This window comes from Scardinius erythrophthalmus (assembly GCF_964197995.2).
Source record: "Scardinius erythrophthalmus genome assembly, chromosome: 9".
In the NCBI taxonomy this organism is placed as follows: domain Eukaryota; kingdom Metazoa; phylum Chordata; class Actinopteri; order Cypriniformes; family Leuciscidae; genus Scardinius; species Scardinius erythrophthalmus.
The window spans coordinates 24,272,452-24,295,353 of record NC_138229.1 but is presented as its reverse complement, the minus strand read 5'-3'; the positions used below and the strand labels follow the sequence as shown (position 1 = coordinate 24,295,353).

General features: G+C 36.6%; 1 protein-coding gene across 2 annotated transcripts; it reads right to left on the bottom strand.

Annotated features, from left to right (window-relative positions):
* Positions 1-300: 300 nt before the first annotated feature.
* Positions 301-22,138, bottom strand: plppr5a (phospholipid phosphatase related 5a). Of its 2 annotated transcripts, XM_081373873.1 has the most exons (7): positions 22,114-22,138; positions 21,135-21,323; positions 14,811-14,943; positions 12,614-12,864; positions 10,309-10,485; positions 6,863-6,997; positions 301-2,506 (listed from the first exon to the last, which is right to left on the bottom strand). In XM_081373873.1, the coding sequence occupies exons 2-7, from the start codon at positions 21,312-21,314 to the stop codon at positions 2,477-2,479; spliced, it is 906 nt and encodes a 301-aa protein (XP_081229999.1). In that variant the 5' UTR covers positions 21,315-21,323; positions 22,114-22,138; the 3' UTR covers positions 301-2,476. The 2 variants fall into 2 exon arrangements, with proteins under 2 accessions (XP_081229999.1, XP_081229998.1); XM_081373872.1 differs by lacking the exon at positions 22,114-22,138 and having other exon boundaries at positions 21,135-21,537.
* Positions 22,139-22,902: the final 764 nt, after the last annotated feature.

Genomic DNA, 22,902 nt, shown 5'->3' with positions numbered 1-22,902 from the left:
ATTTAACGTGTTGCAGCAAAAAATGTCAGGTAAATATTTTTGTTGTTTGCATTGTGATAGCCTTTTATATATATATATATATATATATATATATATATATATATATATATATATATATATATATATATATAATTAATTAATGTATATATATATAATATATATATATATATATAATTAATTAATGACAGCAATTTCATATATATATATATATATATATAATACACTATTGCATTCAACAACAATCACTCATTTCAGCCATTTCAGAGAAAATATCAAGATATAATAAATTGACTATTACAAATGACTAAAAAATTTTTTTATTTTAGTTACGTCATCCAGCTCAGACAAAGTTAACACACACAGTTCTGATTATTATTTATTTTTTACATAACAGAACAGTAAATTATAAATTTAAAATGAGAAAATGCATCTTCAAATGACATATTATGGACATAAAAAAAAATCACAGGACGCAAGAGATCATACATAAAAGATACAGAGTGACAGTGAGTCTGAGAGTAAATATTTTATTACTGTGACACCTCGGGCTCAGGGAAGATCTGCTTTCCTTTCCAGCTCAGTCTCAGAGGTCAATGATTGACCATCGACACAAGCTGTTTAAATATACTGTCCAACGTATCACAATATGGTTATGAAAACATTTCAAGCTTTTTCACAATCAAAATTCCATTCACAATTTTTGGGTTTTAGGTATCAAATCCTATTGCAAACCAAATATGAAGGAAATGTATGTATACAGTAAACAACTTTTTAAAAGTCTGTTAAAAAATCTCATTTAGCTTTCATGACTGGAACATAATCTCAAACATGTATATGCATATCACATACTGTACCAACCCAGGGGGGAAGGGGGGGAATCAAACAACTGTCGTTATAAATAACCCTGAATTAAAGTCATTGTGCAGTTAATGCAGAAGCTCTATCTGATTCATTTTAATCTTTCACACAGTGCTTCCTCAGTTAGCCAGCCAAAAACTCTCACAGTAGTTATTCACAAGCTTTCCATGATGAAAGCATCAACTGCTGACACTAACAGTGGACATAAAAGGGTTGGGGATGTTCATTAGTACTACATGAGTGAGATAAACAGGATAAATGATTTAAATCATTAGGAGACACTATATTTAATGTATTCAAGCATTCATTTGAAAATCAAATCTCATCACTGGCCAGTGAGAGATCAAACATATGCTCAGTATAGTGTATAAAATCACTCTGCAGAATGTAAATTCGACCAAGCACTATTTTTAATGTTACGGGATCTGTCATACAATTAAAACACATATGTGATCAAAATGCAAACATTGCTTTATATTTGTATGACTGACTGAGATGCACTGTTTTCCACACAATGAAGGTGTATCCCCTCTATCTTTCCATCTCCATCTCTCTCTCTTTGACATGTACAGGTATTATTCCAGTGAAAAAAAGAAAAAAAACAGCCTTCCCTAAGTAACTAGAGACCATGTTCTCACAGAGGCAACATCAAGGGCAGACTCACAAATACACACACTGGCCACATAAAAGCACACAAAGCAACCCTTCATAAACAACCTAGCAGCCTCTTTGGACAAAAGCTTGAGCATCTAATCTGTTGTGAGCCCTGTAATGCATTGCCAGTCACAATTAAAGCACTCAGCTCTGCCCAAGGTGCTCTCTGCCATTATGACACCAAAATCAATCATGATTTCGGTTTATCACCTCATGCCCACATCAGCTCACTTTAAAGACCCTGTGAATTCTTGGTCCATTCAGACCATATGCTAATATAGTCCTATAAGTTCCTGGAAATTCTCACCAAACTACACTGAGTTTGGACCAATCAGATGCATTCTATAATGATCATGTCTCTCCCTCCAATACATCTGCACGAGCAAGTCGAAAATCATGGTTCATGACTGTAACATAACTAAAACCTATTGGATATTAAATGTGCTTCAAAATACGGAGAATAACATCTGATGCAACAGTGATACAGTTTGCTGTTCTGAAAAGAAAAACTCTGTAAATGTGCTGTGATATGTTTTGGCAAGCAAAAAATACTATCATCAAAGAAAATATCAGAAGAAACAGATTTCTATGAGGATCAACAACAATATTTCTTGTCAGTCAGAAACCTCTTCAAAAAATTCTGCTATGGACTCACAGTTGTAAATGGAACATCAGAATTTGTTAAACACATTTCAATTGACATCATGTTGCAATTTTACGTTCACTCCATACCCACCGCACCTAAAAAATGCTAACAGTGATATGTTTGTATAAAAATATGTATGCGACCCTACCATACCTATTTTCAAAAAACGAGTTACAAGGAGGACGACACATTTTTTCACACACTTGAAAATAGAAGTCTAAAAGTAGAACATATCGACGTTGCACTCAAAGTAAGAAGTCGCACCGGAGAGCAGCAACATTATCCACAGCATTCGTCTCGCTAGCAGGCTTTTCATTGTCATGTGATCTCAGCATAGGTGATGGGATTCTGAAAATCAACCAAAAACATACAGTTAAGTATCTGGGTCAATTACATCACACTCATTTTGTCCAGATCTAATAAATAATTCACAAACTTTCAAATGTAATTCATAGATACTATAACTACTAAACCCCTGTTCTATCCTGAGAATGTTTTAAATGTCTAAATTAAGAGCATAATGGCAGAAATATCCAGCCCGTTCTCATCCTAGGGCGTCATATATTGACGCTTTTGACATTTCGTCGACATCGAGCGTCAATATGAGACGCAGATAGAAATGGGCCAGAAGGCGCCTCCTAGCGGTCTAACCCTAACCCTACACTAGACCTAAACCTACCCATAACCGAACAAATCTCTGTGCGTGTCATATTGACGCTAAAGAGTGCCATGTGCGTTCGATGTCGACGAAATGTCAAAAGCGTCAGTATATGACGCCCAAGGATGAGAATGCATTGAAATATCAGGTTGATACAACTGTTAAGAAAAAACCCTCATAAAAAGATGAAATTCTTACAAAGAAAACCTTATTATCAAAACCTGGTCATTAAAAATAATGACATTATAACAATTCTTATTAAAGCATCACTGCTTATTAGCTTAATATACAAAAAAAATACAGAAAACAAAAATGATATAATTCCTTATGACTGTATGTCCATATTCACTTAAAATATCAGATAATTTGACCTTTATATGACAAGACGATAGGCTTGTTCGGGGCTGCACAGACCGACTGCAGAGACGGCTCCGTTTGCTGTTGAAAGGATCTGGATACTTTGATGTCATACACCGATCGGTACATATGTTACCGGCAAAGTGTGTAATCCGGCATTCTATAGAATGCCTAGGTAATGTATAGGATTAGGTAATGTATTTTGGCCAAAAACCATCAGGCATTCAATACATTGCCTAGGCATTCTATACAATACCGGGATTTCACACTTTGCCGGTAACATATGTAGCGCCACTTCAAGTCCAACAAATCTAATGTTTGTTTAGGTTGTAAAATGTGCATCCCCCTTGTCATGTCTTTGCCCCACCCCCTCGTTTCCTTTTCATTAGTCTATTTGCCTCACCTGTTGCCTCTTACTGCCCTCTTAGTTTGCTGCCCTATTTATTTCCGTTGTATGTGCCAGATAGTTGTTTGCCTCTGCTCTCAATATCCAGTCAGTTTTTTTTTTTTTTTGGCTCTAGGATTCTCTGCCTGTCCTGCATTCCCTTGTTGTCTACCCCTGCCCGGCTTAGTCTGCCTGATCTGGCCTGCCTGGGACCCTGAGGTTTTCTTGTCCTGACCTGGTTCTGTTAGCCTGGACTGGTAAATCTCTTGCCTGGGCCATCAAGTCAGCACACCTGCCTGTTTCCTGGATTCTCCAGTGGTCAACTTTTGTCTCTTTGTGGTCTGTTGGAGGCCTGCCCTCCAATCTGCCCATCCACTGGTTCTGCCTGCCCTACTGACCCTTCCCTGTCCTGACATCAGTACCAGCCTGCCCCTTCTGGGATTTTTGCCTGCTTGTTTTTTTCCTGCTACGCAGTGTCTGTTTTTTCCTGGCTAAGGACCTTCTTGGGCTGGATTTAGCTGAGTTTTGCCTTTTGTATTAATCTGCATGTGGGTTCTCTTTCTGTTACTGGTTCTGACACACATATTCAAGGTGTAAAGATAATAAAATTACTAATACATATTCGTGGTAAATATGGTATTTTTTCTTGGTTACAAAACATTTTTAGATGCCTTAAATTTGAACTTTTCTTGAAAATAGTATTTTAAAATTTTCAAAACCATTTGAATCCAACAACAGATTTGTCACGTTTCAAACTTAATGTTAAATATTTTTGGTCATTGAGACACGAGGAGCGTTAACAGCTGCTTTTTTTTACCTCCCCATCTCATTGCAAAGTTAAAGAACTGGTGCACACTTTTCTAAGGCTGTGGAAATGATTAATAGCTACCTTAAAGATTAATGATGTATCCTTGAAATAACCAAGTGTGATGTGAGTGCTAGCCATGCATTGCAGGTGCACATGTATTGGGCTTATATGTAATCTTGATGAACGGCCTCATGGAGCCCCTGGGCTCACACTTATTTGAATTTGAAATGAATCATGGGAAGTCATATTGAACTATTAATCAAAGATGGGCGGGACTCCTCTGATTTTGATGAATAATGGAATGCAAAGGCAACAATATCTGCTACCGGACTGTGGGTTCATGACCTTGTGGGGGCCGACGACCTGTTGAATATTGTATGGCAGCCCTGCTGAACAATGCTGTTGAATACTGAAATAATCAGCAGTGTATATCTGATCTGTGGACATCTGTGATTTTATAATTAGCTCTCCGAGGTGGAAAACATAGGACTTAAAAGCCCGCAACCTGGAAATCAACAACAGAAAGGTGTGCACATCTAATTCATCGGTTTGGTTCAAAAGCAGGAAGAAGAAATGATATATTCAGCTGCATGTGCCTATTTTTTTCTGAGACTGGAAGATAAACCCACTGACTAACTCTGATCTCTTGTGACACAGATACAAGAAATTCAGGCCTGCAGCAAAGGAGCCAAAGGAACATAATGAAAATTAATAATGGGATTTACTAGGGAAGAACGTTTAACATTCAGAACATAATATTCAGTGTCCAAAGGCTGTTCAATGTGATGGCTGTCATCAAAAGTATGTTATTATGCTTGAAGGAACTGAAGTGGACAGGGATTAAGTTCAGTACTCAAAAAAGAAGCTGAAAGGAAAGCTCTGTTTATCAAACAGCTGCATTCCTTGTGATTTCATCTATGACCTTTGACATTTTTAAGCCACTTAAACAAAAATGTGTGTTTAATTCCATTTAAAGTTTTATATTCATGTCCCTACAGTTAAAAATTCAATGCTGCAAAAACTGAAAACTGCCACAGGGAAACTCATAAGATGACCCACATAAGGCTGACATTGTATTTTGCAAATTTTTAAAGTGTGGATGAATGATCTGGTCGGAGACATATGTAAGAAGCTCATCTACATTAGAGTAAAGGACCTTTCACACCAAGGACAATAAATATAACAATAATTATAAAGATTAATGATTGTTTTCTCTCTAATTCTATGAGATTCTCTAATTCTAATTCTATGAGAACTATAATGACACAGAGCAAATATATTGTTGGAATCACTTTCAAAGCAATTTTTTTTCCAGCTGATGAACGATTAAAAACAACGACAGCCAATCAGAATCCACACAAATTTAAGAAGCTCAATTTTGAATGAATGGCTGTTAATGCATCTTAATCCCTTTTCCTTAGCACTGTGAAAAAAATGGCCAACCAATTAGATTTGAGCTTTTGGTCACATGCCCAGAGCTGCTGTTGTTACCAAAAAAAAATCGACTTGGTGGCGCTTGGTGGCGAGTATTTTGCTAAGCGACAGTGAATATCAAAGAAAGAATCCAGAATCGGCTCTTGTCTCTGTACTCTTGTATTTGGTGTTGTGTGATAAAAATAGCGAATACGACAATCTGAAACGCTGTTTGAAAATGTGTAAAATAAATACTGCTTGACTTACTTCTCTGTGACAGACAGGTGTCAAAAAAGGATAGTTGCGGAGTGCTGCTTTGTGTAAATTTTTGGTTTTCAATGAGTGCCACCTACTTCAGAGATTGTATATTCAATCAACAGTCTAAAGACAAATCGCATGCGAAAAGCGGACAGAAATTTCTCGCAAAACATTTGTGATGATATAAACAGGCTTTAAAGGGATAGTTCACTTTGAAATTAAATTTTGGTATGTTTTAGCTTTACTCTAGATGTCGACTTAAAGACATTCGTTCCAATGAACTGCCGAATGTCTTTAAGGCGACATCTAGTGTGTATATCTATGCACCAGTCTGCGTACACGTCACACACCAGGATGCGCGCGCGCCCTCAGATCACTTGGATGTGGTTGTGTTTAAGAGCTAAAAACGATATAAATACTGTTCGTTTTCTCACACAAACCGCTCGTTTCGTGACTTAGGCCATCAATGTGTACTTACGATGGGGAATTGCTTAATTTGGACGATGGGGAATTGTTTTAATTTGGACTCTGTGCATGCTCTTTGAGACCGTGACCATAGACCTGCATTATATGACTGACAGACAAAAACGGTTTGACCTAAAAATATCAAAATTGAAACTACTGCGGGAAAAAAGACACCTACATCTTGGATGCCCTTGAGGTAAGCTAAAACATACCAAAATTTAATTTCAAAGTGAACTATCCCTTTAATGCTGTTAATAATCTCATTTTGGATAGAAAATGGCAATTACTTACTGTAATAAAGCACAAATGACCGAATTTTATGAATGATTCTAGTGTACATGAAGGCTTGAGGTTGAATACCTGGGACGCTATGTATTTCTCCATGGTGTGCTCCATCCTTGGCTGACTGATCATGGGACCACTGGACACACTCTCCTCCGGCGGTATCTCATCCAGTAAGGGCTTTCCTTTGAAATTTTTCACCACACACACCACCTAACACAAGAGCGCCCGTAGGGAAAGAGAAAGGAAAGAGAGAAAAGAAGGACGTTTTACACCTCTGAAAGGCTTTTTGTAGCACACATACACATGCATAGCTTTTCTCGGAGTGTAAATGATGATTTATGTAAGTCTCGAAAGGGCAAAGATGCTCGCATGACTTGTTGCCCAAAGTAAAAGGGCTCTGTGCTCTTTCGGGAAGGAGGAAGCATGCGAGTCCATGTCCTGGAGGAGATTCATCCATTATCGGACCAAAATGAGTACTTTCAAAAAGACACTACAGGCAATGCTCTGCTAGACTGCAGCATAACACAAGGGAGAGTTTCAGCGGAGGACATCACAGGGCGTTCTCATTCCTGGAGCCCTAAGTTGAATTAAACAGATGGAGGAAATAATTTTCTGTGCTGTGTGTGCTGCCCTAACCATTTGCTAAACCGTACAGCAGGGCTGCACTATAAAAATTACCATGGGTCTGTCTGAGAGGACAGAGGAGAGTTTTGCATAGTCACTGTCTTTTGGTTGTTGATCATGTATATGTGTTTTTATGCCTTATAAATGAAAACTTGTTTTGGGATGTACTGAACATTGTTGTTCAATTGTACTTATGTAATGTCGCTAGGGTAGCTCTGTCAGCTTGGCTAATATAGCTGTGATTTTATCACAACATAAAATGACTTGTGATAGTATTAGAAGTATCAGAACTGGTTAAAAAAATCAATATCTTTTTTACCATATGCCACTAGAAGTGATTAATTTATGATGTCATGCCGCTACTTTTTTTTTGTAAAGAAAACTTAAATACTCAATTACGCAACAACTCTTACTGCAAGTTACATCGATAAGCCAAGACGAGTCTTCACAAGTGAGTCAATGATTCATTAACTAAAGTGATTCGTCCAGAAACAAAACAAGTAACTGGCTGAATCCGAAATCCAAAGATGGATTAACAGACGGCCCAAGCAGTGGGGGGCCCTGTCGGCACAACACCCAAAACACTCTATACCCTATGTACTATTAGCTGAGGCCACAGGAGAGGATTTGTGAATGGCAGTGAAACGACGTACAACGTCGCGCACGAGCATCTCCGTTTGCTCTCTGGAGACACTATAAGTTCACTTGCGCCGTGCGCTTTAGACCTTGCGTTTAGATCGTTAAAAAAGGGCCCATTGAATCATTCACTCCTATTCAAACTCATTCATATTCAGTGAGGAATTAAACAAGTGACTATCTTTATGGGTGAGTCATTGAATAATTTACTCAATCGATTTATTCAAAACACTAATTCATTCAGAACCGAAACAAGTGACTATATTTATGTGTGAATCATTAAATCATTCACTCTGATTCAAACACTGATTCATTCAGGAATCAAACACCACTAATGTGTATTGCCTGGAGACGTTTTGCTTTGGCTTACTCCTGTTAATATTCGAAACAACAGCCCTCTTGCATGTATGATACTGGTTAAAAAAATGTTCCTGACACAAATAAAAGGTCAAGTAAAATCAGAGCTACTCTCCTGTCCTGACAATGTCACCGGGGGGAAAAACTCATTATTGAGACCTGAGCTGAACTCCACTGCAAAACAAACTGCTAGGGAATCAGAAGGAAACAGACATTAGCAAGAATACTGCAATGCATTTACCTAAGCACAAACTGTTGTTCCCCATTACTGCCTCCTTTCTGATGATGTGACGTTTAAGAGATTTGATCTGACCATGAGTTTGATGTGTATATTCACCTTCCTCCCTGCACCCCTCCCCCAACCTACCCTAACAGCAGAAATAGGTCAGTGCATATCTCATACAGTATGACTAAAGCACCACAAAAAATAAAATATTCACGCTTCCACAAACTCACTCACAATGATGTTATGCCTAATGTGAGGCAAGCACGCATGAGCTCATGTGTGACCTTCCTCTAATGCGCACAATGAGTTTCTCATCTTCACTGTGCACTCTTCAAACAACAGCGTGCCCAGCACTGTACAAACTGTTGTGTTTTTTTGAAGAGGAAGCCACACATGTGCCCTATCCTGTGGCCTGACCTAATTATCTAGCCATATGTCATATTTCTTCTTGAGTGTAACATTACTTTATGAATTACCATATTTTTTCATATAAATAATGCACATACATTTTTATGTATTTCTTGCTTTTACTGAGAGATACAACTGAAATATTTTCTCATAGTATGTAGGCATATGCAGTGTGTGTGATGGGCAAAAGTCTGCATAAGATCAGTGGTTTGCTGCTATGTGGCTTCTTTAAATTTCAGATGGCTTGAAGGCAACTCTGTACCGCAGATCCCTCAAACTCTCTGTCAAGATGCACTGTGTACTGTCAAAAAAATGTTGTACAGTGAGTCAGGCACTTTAAAAAAAAAAGTCTGAGGTATTTAAACAGAAGCTTGCATTTCTGTTAAAGCACTACGAAAATATTCAGCACAATAATTTTTATTTATAATTTGTCTAAATCAGGTGTCTTCAAACTTTTTGATGCCCACTTTCTCAACACTGCTTAGAAATGTCTACCTGGTTATATATAGTTGGGACCAGATTAAACAGGAGTTGCAATGAAACATTTGCTTTTACTGTTCCACAACACATTACTTTAAACAGTTTTTATTTTAGTGTGTCGCATTTTTTGGTGACTTCATAGGCACTTAGGTTTGTGCATATCATGTAATATAACCTTTAGATAACATAATTTGCATGTTTTCTCAATCACAAAATATAAAAACACAAAAGGAACAACACTGCACAACACTACAGTATATTTTACATATTGTGTACAACTATTCAAAAGTTTGGGGTCAATAAGATGTTTTTTAACACAACTATTTTCAACATTGATAATATTAAGAAATGTTTCTTGAGCAGCAAATCAGCATATTAGAATGATTCCTGAAGGATCATGTGACACTGGAGACTGGAGTAATGATGCTGAAAATCATCACAGGAATAAATCACTTTTAAAATATATTCAAATAGACAGCAGTTACTTTGAATTGTAATATTTCACAATATTACTGTTTTTACTGTATTTCTTAATCAAATAAATGCATACATGGTGAGCATAAGAGACTTCTTCCAAAAAACATTTTAAAATTCTTACTGACCCCAAACTTTTGAACGGTAGTTAATATAACTAAACATAATATTAATAAAAAGAATTCACAAATAAGAACAAACAGTCCATTGGAAACACTCAGTACTCGAGAAGATCAACTATATCAAATACATTTGTATTTAAAAATGAATTGAATTTGTATCTTTATTATCAGTGTGTTCTCATATGTGAGCTCACCATAAAGACAGCAATGGCTCCACCGATGATGAAGCCAGCGATGACATCAGACCAGTGGTTGCGGTACTCCACCACTCGATTAATCCCAGTTAGGAAAGCCAGACACATGAGCCCCAGAGAGAGCACCGGCTTGGCCAGCCGTGTCCCTTCGGCCTTCACAGAGAATGTGATGTACATCTGAGGAAGAATGGAGCACTCTGTAATACATCTTCATTCTAACCACTGTGTAAACGCTTTTCATAGTTCATTCATTCCCTGCTCACGTGTGGACATGTTTGTCTAAATACACACAGGTTTCATTTTTACTGTTTAATCACCTGTTTAATAAACTGCACTCTAACATGCACCAATTACTCGGATCTGTGTACCCAAACATTTGAATGTGACATGCTGGTGCTTTTCAAATGAAATACATTTGCATGGTTCAGCTACATTGTTTCAATTATCCAAGACATTGGCATTGACTGGAAGGGTGACATTTGAAGGCTAGTCTGGTGGTATTTGAAGAAAACCTATGTCGCTTTAGTCCAGAATTAAGCCCTAGGGGAATGAGGGAAGGTGGACAAAGGCGGGATGGGGGGTGGACTTGTATTCAACTCACTGTGAGGGTTTGATCAAGTACAACTCTTAATGTCTTGAGCAGGGAGCACCAGCGACATTCAGGCAGACGTTATTCTGGCCAATACGATAAGCCGATAATTATTTCCATGTTTTGCCTGTTTACGGATAAATGGATGATATTATAATTCTATACTATTTTGTCTAAATAGAATGCTGCAAATGGTTTAGTCTTTACAACAGTACAGTGTGACATTTAGATTTGCTAAAGATTACATTTAAATGATTTGTGTTTTTCAATATTAACTTCATGTGAGCATTAGATAATGGCAAAGATATTAAATTAAATATCCAATATCAGCCGATACTGATAATTTCTTTCCTTTTTTATCTGTAAAATCGTATGATAACCAGTATGGTACTAATAATTCTGTCATTATATATTTCATCTCATTCTAAAAAATCTCTTTCTGGTATTTTTTAGTGGAACACAAGTAGACATTTTTGAAGATTTGTTTCATAGAACTTGTCATTTTGGTGTCAAATATTAAAGTTGAATGATTTTTTAATCCAGATGCAAGCTAGATGCAAACTTTGTTATGGTGTATTTTACAGTTCATGAATTTGTACTTTTGTGCTACACTGGACAAAGTAAGATAGCAGAAAATGGGATTGTAATGGGTGTGAGTGAGTAAATAGTGACAGAATTTAGATTTTCAGGTGAAGTACTATTTTAAGATTCCATCACAGGAAAAACGAGGTGATTAAGTAATAGAGCAGCCCTTAGTCATGGTAGATCTATTGATTTTTCCTCCTTTCCACTAACTCTTTGACACAATGCCATTTGGATATGACAGATGAAAGTTTTTCAGTCTGTAGGGAAGTTATTTGTTTTATTATTGTAATAGGAACCATTAAATGGATCTTCTACCATCTGCCTTGAGGCTTTTAAACGTGCTGACTCAGAATGTAAACCATTTCTGATTTATTTAATGACTGGAGTCGTGCAGAGTAATCAATTTGATCAGTATGATTAAGGTTTGAAGGTTGCAAGGTGAAATATGCACTTACATAATTGTTATTTATTTAATTAATAAGACGATGCACAAAAATGTGAAGTTTGATGTGTACACTAGCTTGTGACACTGCTTAAAGTTTAATGGATTTGACTGAGATGAAAGCCCTGAGTGAGATCTCACAGGTCACTCCAGATATTAACATGATTAAAAATCAGAAAGCAAGGCAAAGTAACTTAAAAACCTTCAGAGAACTGATGGAAAATTAAAATACATTTTCTGTGGCCAAAGTGAATGCTGTGTGTTGCTGACAGGCCTTGTAGCTTTTAGACTTCAAGAATAAATGGAAAATGTGTTTTTATGCTTTTTAAAAAGGAGTACCATTTTTGAAAAACATGTTATGAAACTCAATTGTACCATAGTATGGATAAAAAGCTTCTCTCATCAGAAGCTGAAGGAGTGTTAGAACAAATCCTTTAGTCTAAAATATTAATTCTGACAAAAATTTACTTTTCCCTGAGCTACACATCATTTTCTGCTGATTTAATTTATACATAAACAACCTCTTCACATGTGAAATAACGTGCATAAAGCTTCCACAAACAGAATGCAACTGTTTCCAAACCTTTTTAGCCATAGAAAACCAGATACCTATTTGTTATTTGCTGTTTAGGCTACAGTGTGATCCTTTTCTATTGTGTACTGTATGTGTACAAGTAGGGTTTACTCACAGCAACATAAACAGCTGCATAAACACTGATGGCCGCCTCTTTGGACGGAAAGGATTTGCGAGCATGCAAGACATCATCCTCGTTGCCTGTGCAGGCTTCCTGTTGGTTGATGAAACGCACCACCTGTTGGCACCCCAGCGCTGTGTAGTTGGGTTTGCACACCGTCAGGAAGTGTGGGGACAGATTTCCCGTTACCACCTGCCCGGCATTTACAAAGATGTCAGTGGCAAAGAGGCCAAAAGCATACACACCTGGAGGGACACAAAGACACTGTATTATCCAGAGGCAAGTTTCAATCTTACTTAAGGAATTTACACAACCGTTCGGAAGTTTGCGGTTTTTGAAAGAAGTCTTTTATGCTCACCAAGGCTACATTCATTTGATCAAAAATAAAGTAAACCATAATATTGTGAAATATTAATCATGTTTGAAATAAATGTTTTGTATTTTAATATATTTTAATATGTAATTTATTCCTGTGATGGCAAAGCTGAATTTTCAGCATCATTACTCCAGTCTTCAGTGTCACATGATCCTTCAGAAATCATTCAAATATGCTGATTTGCTGCTCAAGAAACATTTCTTAATATACCAATGTTGAAAACAGTTGTGCTGCTTAATATTTTTAGTGGAAACCGTGATACTTTTTTTTCAGGTTTCTTTGATGAAAAAAGAAAGGTCAAAAGAACAGCATTTATTTGAAATAGAAATATTTTGTAACGTTATAAATGTCTTCACTGTCACTTTTGATCATTTTAATGCATCCTTTTTAAATAAAAATATTAATTTCTTTAAAAAAAAACATTCCCTAAACTTTTGAACAGAGGTGTGGATCAGGGGGATGATTGATTGTGCATTATTAATCACACTAAATGAACATGTTAAATAGATAGCCCCAATATAAATATCTCACAATAGCAATGATTTAAAGATGACCTCTGTTGTTTGCCTGTTATGCCTATTCACTAAACAAATCCTGAAAAGCCCATTCAGCATTGGGTGAGTCCAGAGCTTTTTTTTTTTCAACCAGAATATTGGGCAGAAAAGCAGAGCAACCAGGCTTAAATCTTAATGTAAGCGTGGGCAGCTTTGTCACATTGAATGTTGTCTATGAGTGAAGCAGCAGACTGAAACTAGTTTACAATGAGCGCTACCACTGTCAGTTTGCTCACAGCTCCTCCGTCTGCCTCCACATTAACACGCTTATTCATTATGCTCCAGAGGACTCCATATTTAACCAGAAACCTAATGTGGGCACAGCACTGAATTGTTCTTACAACAAAATTCAAGAGTAATCATATGGTTCGTAAAACCACATGATAGCACACTTAGATGAGAAGCGCGAGGTGCTGTGTAACTGACAAGAGCTAGTAAATTTACTATACAAAACTTTCTGAAAATACAAAATGAGAATTAACAGCACAATTACTAGAAATGTGTACCTTGGATATTATACATTTTGCATACATGCAAAATTTGTGGAAAAAGGCCAATTTTTACAAGACTTTTCCAACTCTGACTTTGAACCAATTCTGTAGAATGGCCCATATAAATAACTGCTTATATGATCAACAGAAGATGCAAATAAAAAGCTTTCGGTGCGTTTGTGAATAAGGCACATTCTATAACAAGCTTTATAGGAAGGAGGTGCTGATTTGAATATTTCAGCAAATTCACAATCTGGTTAAGATGTTTTCCAGGTAGTTAGTGACCATTATCGAGGTTTTTGTAGCTGAAATGCTACCGTTTAGTAAATTTCTTTACAATATTCAGGGGGGACCAAACATATAAGTGGGGACGTAAATGTAAAATCTTTTTGCTTCATTTTGCAAGATTATATAAATATAATGGAGTCACTAAATTAAATATATTGTGGGGGAGAGTATGCTTCCCTTTTAGTGTTTGCTGGAGTTTTGGGAGATAATATATAGTCTAGTGTGATTTCAGGGCAAGTAACATCCCATAGTTTTCCCCTTCAACTCCTCTCTGCACAAGAAATATAATAAATAATTTAAGAGAATGCTTTGACATGAACCATGAGCGTCTACCCCACACAAGAAACTTGCAAGTACTGTTTGTGTGCCTGACATCTCGATTTGCCTTTTCTTCTGCTGCAGGCGCGAATGCACAAAGATAAGAAAAAAATCTAAATCTACATTTGTCCTAATTAGTGACGCTCCAGCCTGTGAAGACATACCAAGAAAGCGAAATGTCCTTCGGACCAGAGGGTTGAGGTAACAACAGTCGCCCATCACAATGATCTTCTCTCGGTTGTCTAGATCCTCAGAGACATACTGCAGCAAGAAGAGCACGGACTCTGTCACTGTAATCTGCAGACAAAACCAAAAACCAAACAAGGCTTTTAATGGCACATTTCGTTTGTAGACTCTCCCTCTCTCTTCTCTCTTTTTTTGCTTTTTCCTTGATCTTTACTTAGATCTATGATGTAAATTAAGCTAAAATCTAATTCTCAGCTTGAAGGCAAAATCAAGAAAACAGGCTGTATTTCAGCTATTTGTAACACTGGAAGAAGAATAAAGACCAATTCATGAACACAATGGAAATGATTAGAGGTCTGATTTCCTGCTGGCCAGATGCCAGTTCCCAGCAAGGTCTTGAACCTGATTTTGCCAAACTGGCAGAGAGCACCCGGAGCAAAGGAACTATGAAAAAAAAAAACGCTCGCAATTAGTGCTGGATAGGTTTGAAAGAATAAAGCTGTAGACGGCTATGGGGGTTTTGTGACAACTTGCCTTGATATATGAAAAAGTTAGAATGCCTGTCATATAAGGAATTAATCTAAATCTCTATATTATTTGTCATATATTTTGACAAAAAAAAAAATCATGGGAAACCCATGATCTTTTGCATAACCTTTATGTATTGACCTTTACATGATATATCTAGAACTTGTAATTTTCAATATTTGCATGTCATGTTACTTTAAAGTCATTATGAAACAGAAGTTGCGATAGTCTTTTCTTCCCTATAGTGATGTATATATGAGTAAAACGGCTTCTCACACAAGAAAAAAGGACGGGACTTGATTTTGTTCATCGTAAATTGATTGGATTATTGGGTTTTGCTACTGCTGTGATCTCATGAGTAACAGGTTGTCCCGCCCTTGCACCAGTCATCAGAAAAGAGACACCTTTTAGGGGTAAATAAGGAAAAGATTGTTGTACCCCTAAGTAAAATTGCGCCCAAAGGAAGGTGAAACTAGTTTAAACTTTTCATCATGGTACCTCAGTTCTTAAGCCTTGTTCAGACTCTTAAGTCTAGGTACAAATTTTTGTGCAAATCTGATTGGAATCCGATAATTTATAGCAAATGTAAACAGAAAAAAAAAATCACATGAAATCTGATTTTTACAAATCCATTTCAAGCTACATTCATATGTGGCTTGAAATCCTATTCAAATCTCCTTCCTGGTAATCCGTTTCAGTCGGACCGTTCTGATTGGATTTCGCAAAGCTTTTCTTCCTATTTGTCACGTCCTCACGCCACGTAAAATGTAAACACGTCGACTTCGTTGCAGAAACATTGTTTCGTTGTGTTGTTGTCAATGTGCAAGTCACGCAGAAAATTATAAATGGAGACATCTCTGTGGTCCAGTGATGAGGTGTCTTCTTTCTCAGTGCGGCAGGGACGGTAGCACGGAATATTGCCGCTCATGCCAGCCTCCTTTTCTGCTGCTGCTTCATTAAACGTAGTAGTAGCTATTCCACCCCACGACTACACTTCATTGCCATATCCCATTGCAAACCCCTCCCTGTTTTTGGCGTAGTTCTACCAACACAATGTCATTGCTATGGAAACCAACGCTGACATTCCAGAAAATGAAAGACAGCCACGGGACACATATCGGATCTGGACAGTTGCGATACACAGTGTGGACTGTCAATTATTTAGATCAGATTCCAATTGGAAACACAAATAATTGGATTTCAACTGACAGTCTAATGACGCTTTTCCACTACATGGCACGGCTCGGCCCCGTCTGCTTTTCCATTGCAGTTTAGTACTGCTTCAAAGTGGGTGGGATTATAGACTGATTGTTATGGTTGCGCCGCCTCTACTGCCGTGACATAATCGTAAACGCAACACAAACAAACGCACAACACAGGAGCAATGGAGCATATCGATGGAATGGTGTTCTTGATTCTCGGCATGTGGATGTTTTTCACTGCAAGACGAAGAAGTTTGTTAAAAATGTTACACGTCACATTTTAGTCTTGGTTCAGCTCGCTTGCAACCTCAACCAAAGTGGTACTATTTAAGTGAGCCATACCCTGCAGTGGAAAAGCGCCATAAATGTAATGGACGTAGGTAAAAGCCAGTAAAAGTCAATAAAAGCTGTGTGTGTAAACCTAACTCCCCTGGCCTAAAGACACACGCTAGTGACTAACTCTAGAGGCTGCAGTCTTTAGCGTCCTTTTTAGTGCACCCACCTCCCATGCCGAAGACCCCGGTTTGAATCTTGCTCAGAGCAGGTCAGGTAGGACTGGTGACATTTGGTGCAATTGATCCGGGTGGGAGTGAGGTAGTGTAAAGGACGTAGGCCAGTAAAAGCTGTGCGTGTAAACCTCACTCCCCTGGCCTCAAGAGGTGCGTTAGTGACTGACTTAAGCATCCTTGTTACATGCCCATGCCTGTAACTCCCATGCCGGAGACCCCATTTTCGAATCCCGCTCGGAGTGGGTCGAGTAGGACCGGTTACATAAACAAGTCATTCAGTTACTAAAAAAAAAGGTCTTTCGTTAACCCATGTTTTTCGAGCCCTTTTTACTGCGACTTGTCCAAAAAACCACCAGAACGTGTTTTGTTGTTACTCAAATACATGATTTCGTTGTTTAATGTGTACACTTCCTGTTTTCTTGCTACCTATAGCAGCCTCAAAAATGCTAGACAGGTTAACCAGTTCACAGCATGTGAAGAGTTAAGCTGCATCAGAACCTGGTACCCTTATTCGAATACTTCTACCAATGTGAAAAATCACAGGAAGCGACAGGTGAACTTGTGAACTCTAGCGCTAAACTCAACAGTGCAGCAAACTCCAGGTTACAACAGCAGTAATATCTCAATATTAGCACGGCTGAGCGAGCTTTTGAAGTGGGAACTCTACGGCAAGAGTCTGAGGATATATCACTTTGACATCACTTGTTAGTACTGCAGTATGAAACTCTTCTATTTATTGATTACATCTGAGGCATGTACAATAAGCTCAGAAAGACAAATTGTATTTATTATTTATTGCATTTATTATTAAAATTTAGAAGCGTTAGAGAAATTATGTTTGGTGGTTGATTCTTTCTACAGAATGATATTACAGAATGACAAATATGTTATTTTTTTACTTCACTTTTATGACGTTCATTTAGATCATCAAAAGAAAATAATCCATAAAATGGATTCAATTCCATTTTAAATTCTGAGATTTATGAATGTACACATTTTCATAATTAACTATAAATAAGGTCTGATCTGTCAACAAATCCTTTCATGGCTTCTACAAAAGGAATTCATACTGTATTTCTTAACAAATGCAATTCGGGACTGTGAACGTGGATTGACATGACTCACAGTTCATTTCTAATAGACATCAAGCCATCCTGGCCCATATATGTCACACAGCCAAGCCTGATGAGTGAGATGGTTCCTCTGACTGTCATATGGGCTGTCCAAAAATTCTTTTATTTATTTTTTATTTGTTTTCATATTTAATGAGGAATGTGAGATACAGCATTATGTCATCAATTAATCATCATCATGTCGCTCCCAATTCATATGATGTTTTCCTTTTATCAAACACAAAAAGAGAAATTTGGAAGAATATACTTGTGATTTTTTTCCATCCAATTACATTAACTTTGAGTTTTCAAGCTTCAAAAGGACACAAACGCACCATACGTAAATGTATCGTAAAAAAGAAGCTATATATATACAGCATATATATACACTACCGTTCACAAGTTTGGGGTCAGTAAGAATTTTTTTTTGGAAAGAAGTTAAAGAAATCAAGGACACATTAAATTGATCAAAAGTGAAAGTTAGGGCTGTCAAAAGATTAATCGCGATTAATCGCATCCAAAATAAAAGTTTGTGTTTACATAATATATGTGTGTGTACTGTGTATAATTATTTTGTATATATAAATACACACACATGCATGTATATATTTAAGAAATATTTGCATACATATACTGTATATATTTATATATAATTTATATTATATATAAATATAATTTTTTTATATAAAAATTACACATTTTTCTTAAATATATACAAGCATGTGTGTGTATTTATATATACAAATTTAATTATACACAGTACACACACATATTATTTAAACACAAACTTTTATTTTGGATGCGATTAATCGCGATTAATCTTTTGACAGCCCTAGTGACAGTAAAGACATTTATAATATATATATATATATATATATATATATATATATATATATGATAACTTTATGTGATGAACAAACCAAAATCTACATGAAATCCCATTTCCAACAAATTAGATAAAGATAATCATAATTATGACATAAAACTCAAAATGATGAGACAAGCTGACATTTTGACAAAGTAATAATTATTACAAAAAAGTGGAAATTATGAGGCAAAGTCATAGTCATGACAAAAACACAAAATTATGGATAAAAAGTTTAAGCATAAAAGCATAAATTCAAATTTTTATATGATAATCACAACTTATAATTATGACTTTAAATTTAAACTGTTTATCTCAGAATTATAACAGCTCACCAGACGGGAAAATTGTAACAACTCCAATTTCTTTCTTTTTTTCCTTACACAAAGCTATCATATAAATTCAGAATGAGTTGTAATACAGCACATGAGTCATTAACTTTTTTATGATACTTTTATAGTGATTTTGTGTTTGAAACTTAAAAGCTCCAGTCAGACTCAGCATTAAGTATAATTTCATGGCTAAATGACTTACAGTTTCTTCAAAAGTAACTGTCATTTGTATTACACAGAAGAAAGAAAGTCACAGTTTGAAACAACATGAGAATAAGTACTTCAGCATAAAAGTCTGAGATACTGTAAACTTTTCAGTTGTCTTGTCAGAAATGTCCGCCAAGTTAAGCATGCCAGCAATATTTGGGACTACACTGAATAAGCCTTGCACTTTTAGAACCCGCCGGGCTGATAGCTGACCTTTACTCCTTCATGACCTCTTTACTGTCCACCGCAGAGCACACTTGTTGAGACCAGATCGAAATTTTCACTCCACACTTGGCTTAAAAGTGATGCTTTCAGCAAATGGGTTATAATAATAGTCATTTGGGGCTGAATTTGTGTGGCCTTAATATAAGGCCATGCAGAGTGTTTTCAGATCGATTGAGCAAATCCATTGGAATTCTTATGAGAGATGAGAGCAGGGAGGCTCAGTAGTGATCCTGGTGCTCTTTAATTGATCCTCGGAGCTGCCAATATCTTGCTCATCATAAATTCTCTTTTAATATACTGTAGGCAGGCACACAGAGCTAGAGTCCAGAGCCAAAAAAAAAATGACTCTCAAAGATAGATTCCAACATTCAGTGTGGCCAATAGCAAACATTAAGCAATGGCAACCCTGCAAATAGATGCAAGCCTTTCAATTTACTGATCTCTTTCAACTTACATTTCTCGTTCTTAAAAGACCAACTTCTCTGAACTATGCTATGTTAATTTAAATGACCATTTACTAAGTGTCAACTTTTGTTTTTATTTTTGAATGGTAATATTGTGAAATAGTATTGCAACTTAAAATAAGATAAGTCTTAAAATATTAAAATAAAATAAGTCTTTTTAAATATATTTTAAAAAATGTCATTTATTCCTGTAATGGCAATGTAGATTTTTTTTTTTTTTTTTGCAGCCATTACTCAAGTCTTCAGTGTCACGTGATCCTTCAGAAATCCTGTATATCAATGTATCTGTGATATATTTTTATTTTCAGGGTTCTTTGATTAATAGAACAGTATTTATTTGAAATATATGTATTTTGTAACATTATAGGCAACACGTCTTAGTTGACATTATAAAATGTAACAACTTAATGCATCCTTGTTGATGAAAGGATTCATTTATTTTCTTTTACTGACCCCAAATTTTATACACTGACCCACCATGAAAGGTGCAAAAATACGCTTTTAGACTGTAATCAGAAACCACATTGGATAATTAATTTGAAATATAGTATGCATAATCAAATATACATAATTTATGTTTAAAGCATTTCATGAACTTCCATCGGTAGCCTACATTTGTTTACTTAGGCCACATTCTTCTAAGTGTATAATTATTTCTATAGGCTACATTATAAATCATTATACTTCGCAGGCAGGCTGGCTCAATGGATGAGACCCTATCCAACAGGACATTTCAACTATCTATACAATTCACAAACTGATTGACATTACGCTATTATATATAAATAAAGATCTTGCCAAGAACTATATAGGCCTACTGCTATTTCTTAACTCCTTTATCCTTAAGCATACACTCACCACAAGTGCAGGGACACCTGCGACCACCGCGTACAGGACAGCTGGTGGGATCGCGCCGGACTCCTCTGGTCCGAGATATGGCTTCGTATAGGCATTATCATGACAGAAAAATCCCTGGATGTGCACGCTGAAAGTATCGGTGTACTCAAAGTAGTATGCCAGCATGACAGTTCCAGCCATGATCACCAACTGAAAGTAAAGCATTGTCGATAAGGGTCAAACAGATCCCGGGAAATAAGTGAAGGTTCTTCGGCTTCGTCTCCTAGTCCTAAAATAGCACTGGCATGATTTCCTATTATTCCATTATCATTCTTCCTAATAAATCCGCCAGAAACAGTAGCGCATTGTGTCCGTGACAGAGCGCTTTAAAAGTGCGCTGCAGTCTATGAAAATGAATTGGGTTAGAGCTCGCGCAGGCTGGACAGCAGCACGCGCTGTAGGCGTGCCTCTGTTTTTTAAGTGATGGGATGCCTGCACACACAAAAAATGCACTTGAACTGTCTTAAATTATTATAGATTATCCAATCTTTCGTGCTGTTATATGACTCCTCCAAATATATCACACCTGGAGTCTCACTTTGCTGCTGCTCAATTGCATAAGGACTTGTGAAGCAAGTTGCTCTTCATTAACAACATGGTCAAATACGAAGACCAGCTTACAGATGTCTCTAAACAGAAATACTGAAATAATGCTTGAAAATAAATATATATATGTATTCTTTTTTTATTTGAAAAATTAAATGTCTTTCTTCAGGATATTTCATTTGCATACTGTTGATGTAGGAATGTAAGAAAGGCTTCGATATTTTTGAAGATTTATGAGGAACTGTGAGCTGCTGCCCTCTTGTGAATGTATGTTAGACTTTGAAAAAGATTTAGCAGTTTCACATTTTAAAAACAGATAACATTAAAAAAAAAAAAACATTGATTCTACATAAAAATGAATAGAGATAAAGGTGCATATTAAGATTACACTTACGTTTTGTTTGGGCAGCTGGCTCTTATTCCTCAAAATAATCCAGAGCTTGTTGTGGGTTTTGTATTGACACCTACTGGTCTGGATGCTTGGAAGTTTGTTTACCACATGCTGAAGCTTCATTGTGAATTTGTTTTTCTTTTTGTCTGGTCCGTTTCATAGGCTACTATTAATAAAAAAAATTGGATTCAATCAACAATTTTTCACGCTGTTTCAACGAGGTTTGTTTCATCGCTGCAGCAGGTAGTTTGGACATTTTCTTGTTCCACTCTGTCGGTGTGTTTGATTTGTTTCTTTTGTTTACATTGTACTATATAGCTATTTATATAGACCACTGGCTACTACAAGTGTTACATAAAGTAAAGATATTCTTGCCAGGGCCCAAGTACTAAAGGTGAGTCACTAGTAGGCAGAGGTGGAAGTAACGAATTACAACTACTCACGTTACTGTAATTAAGTCGTTTTTTTGGGTACTTGTACTTTTTGGAGTATATTTTTAATTCTGTAATTTTACTTGTACTCAAGTACATATTAAACTAAGTAATCTACTTCGCTACTTGTAAAATCACATTTCGTTACTGAGTACAATTTGAATTGATATTCAAATCTTTGACCGGCATTTCGGTAGCCAATAAAAATATTCGATCGTAAACGGACCAATAAAACCCCTGATATTTGGACTGAATTAAAGCCGCCGCAGTCGCAGCAGGTTTTGAAGAGCTGATCATAAGTGAAGGAGACGAGGAGCTCAGAGTGATTAATGGCTGGACTGAAAGTTTGGAGAAACAACAA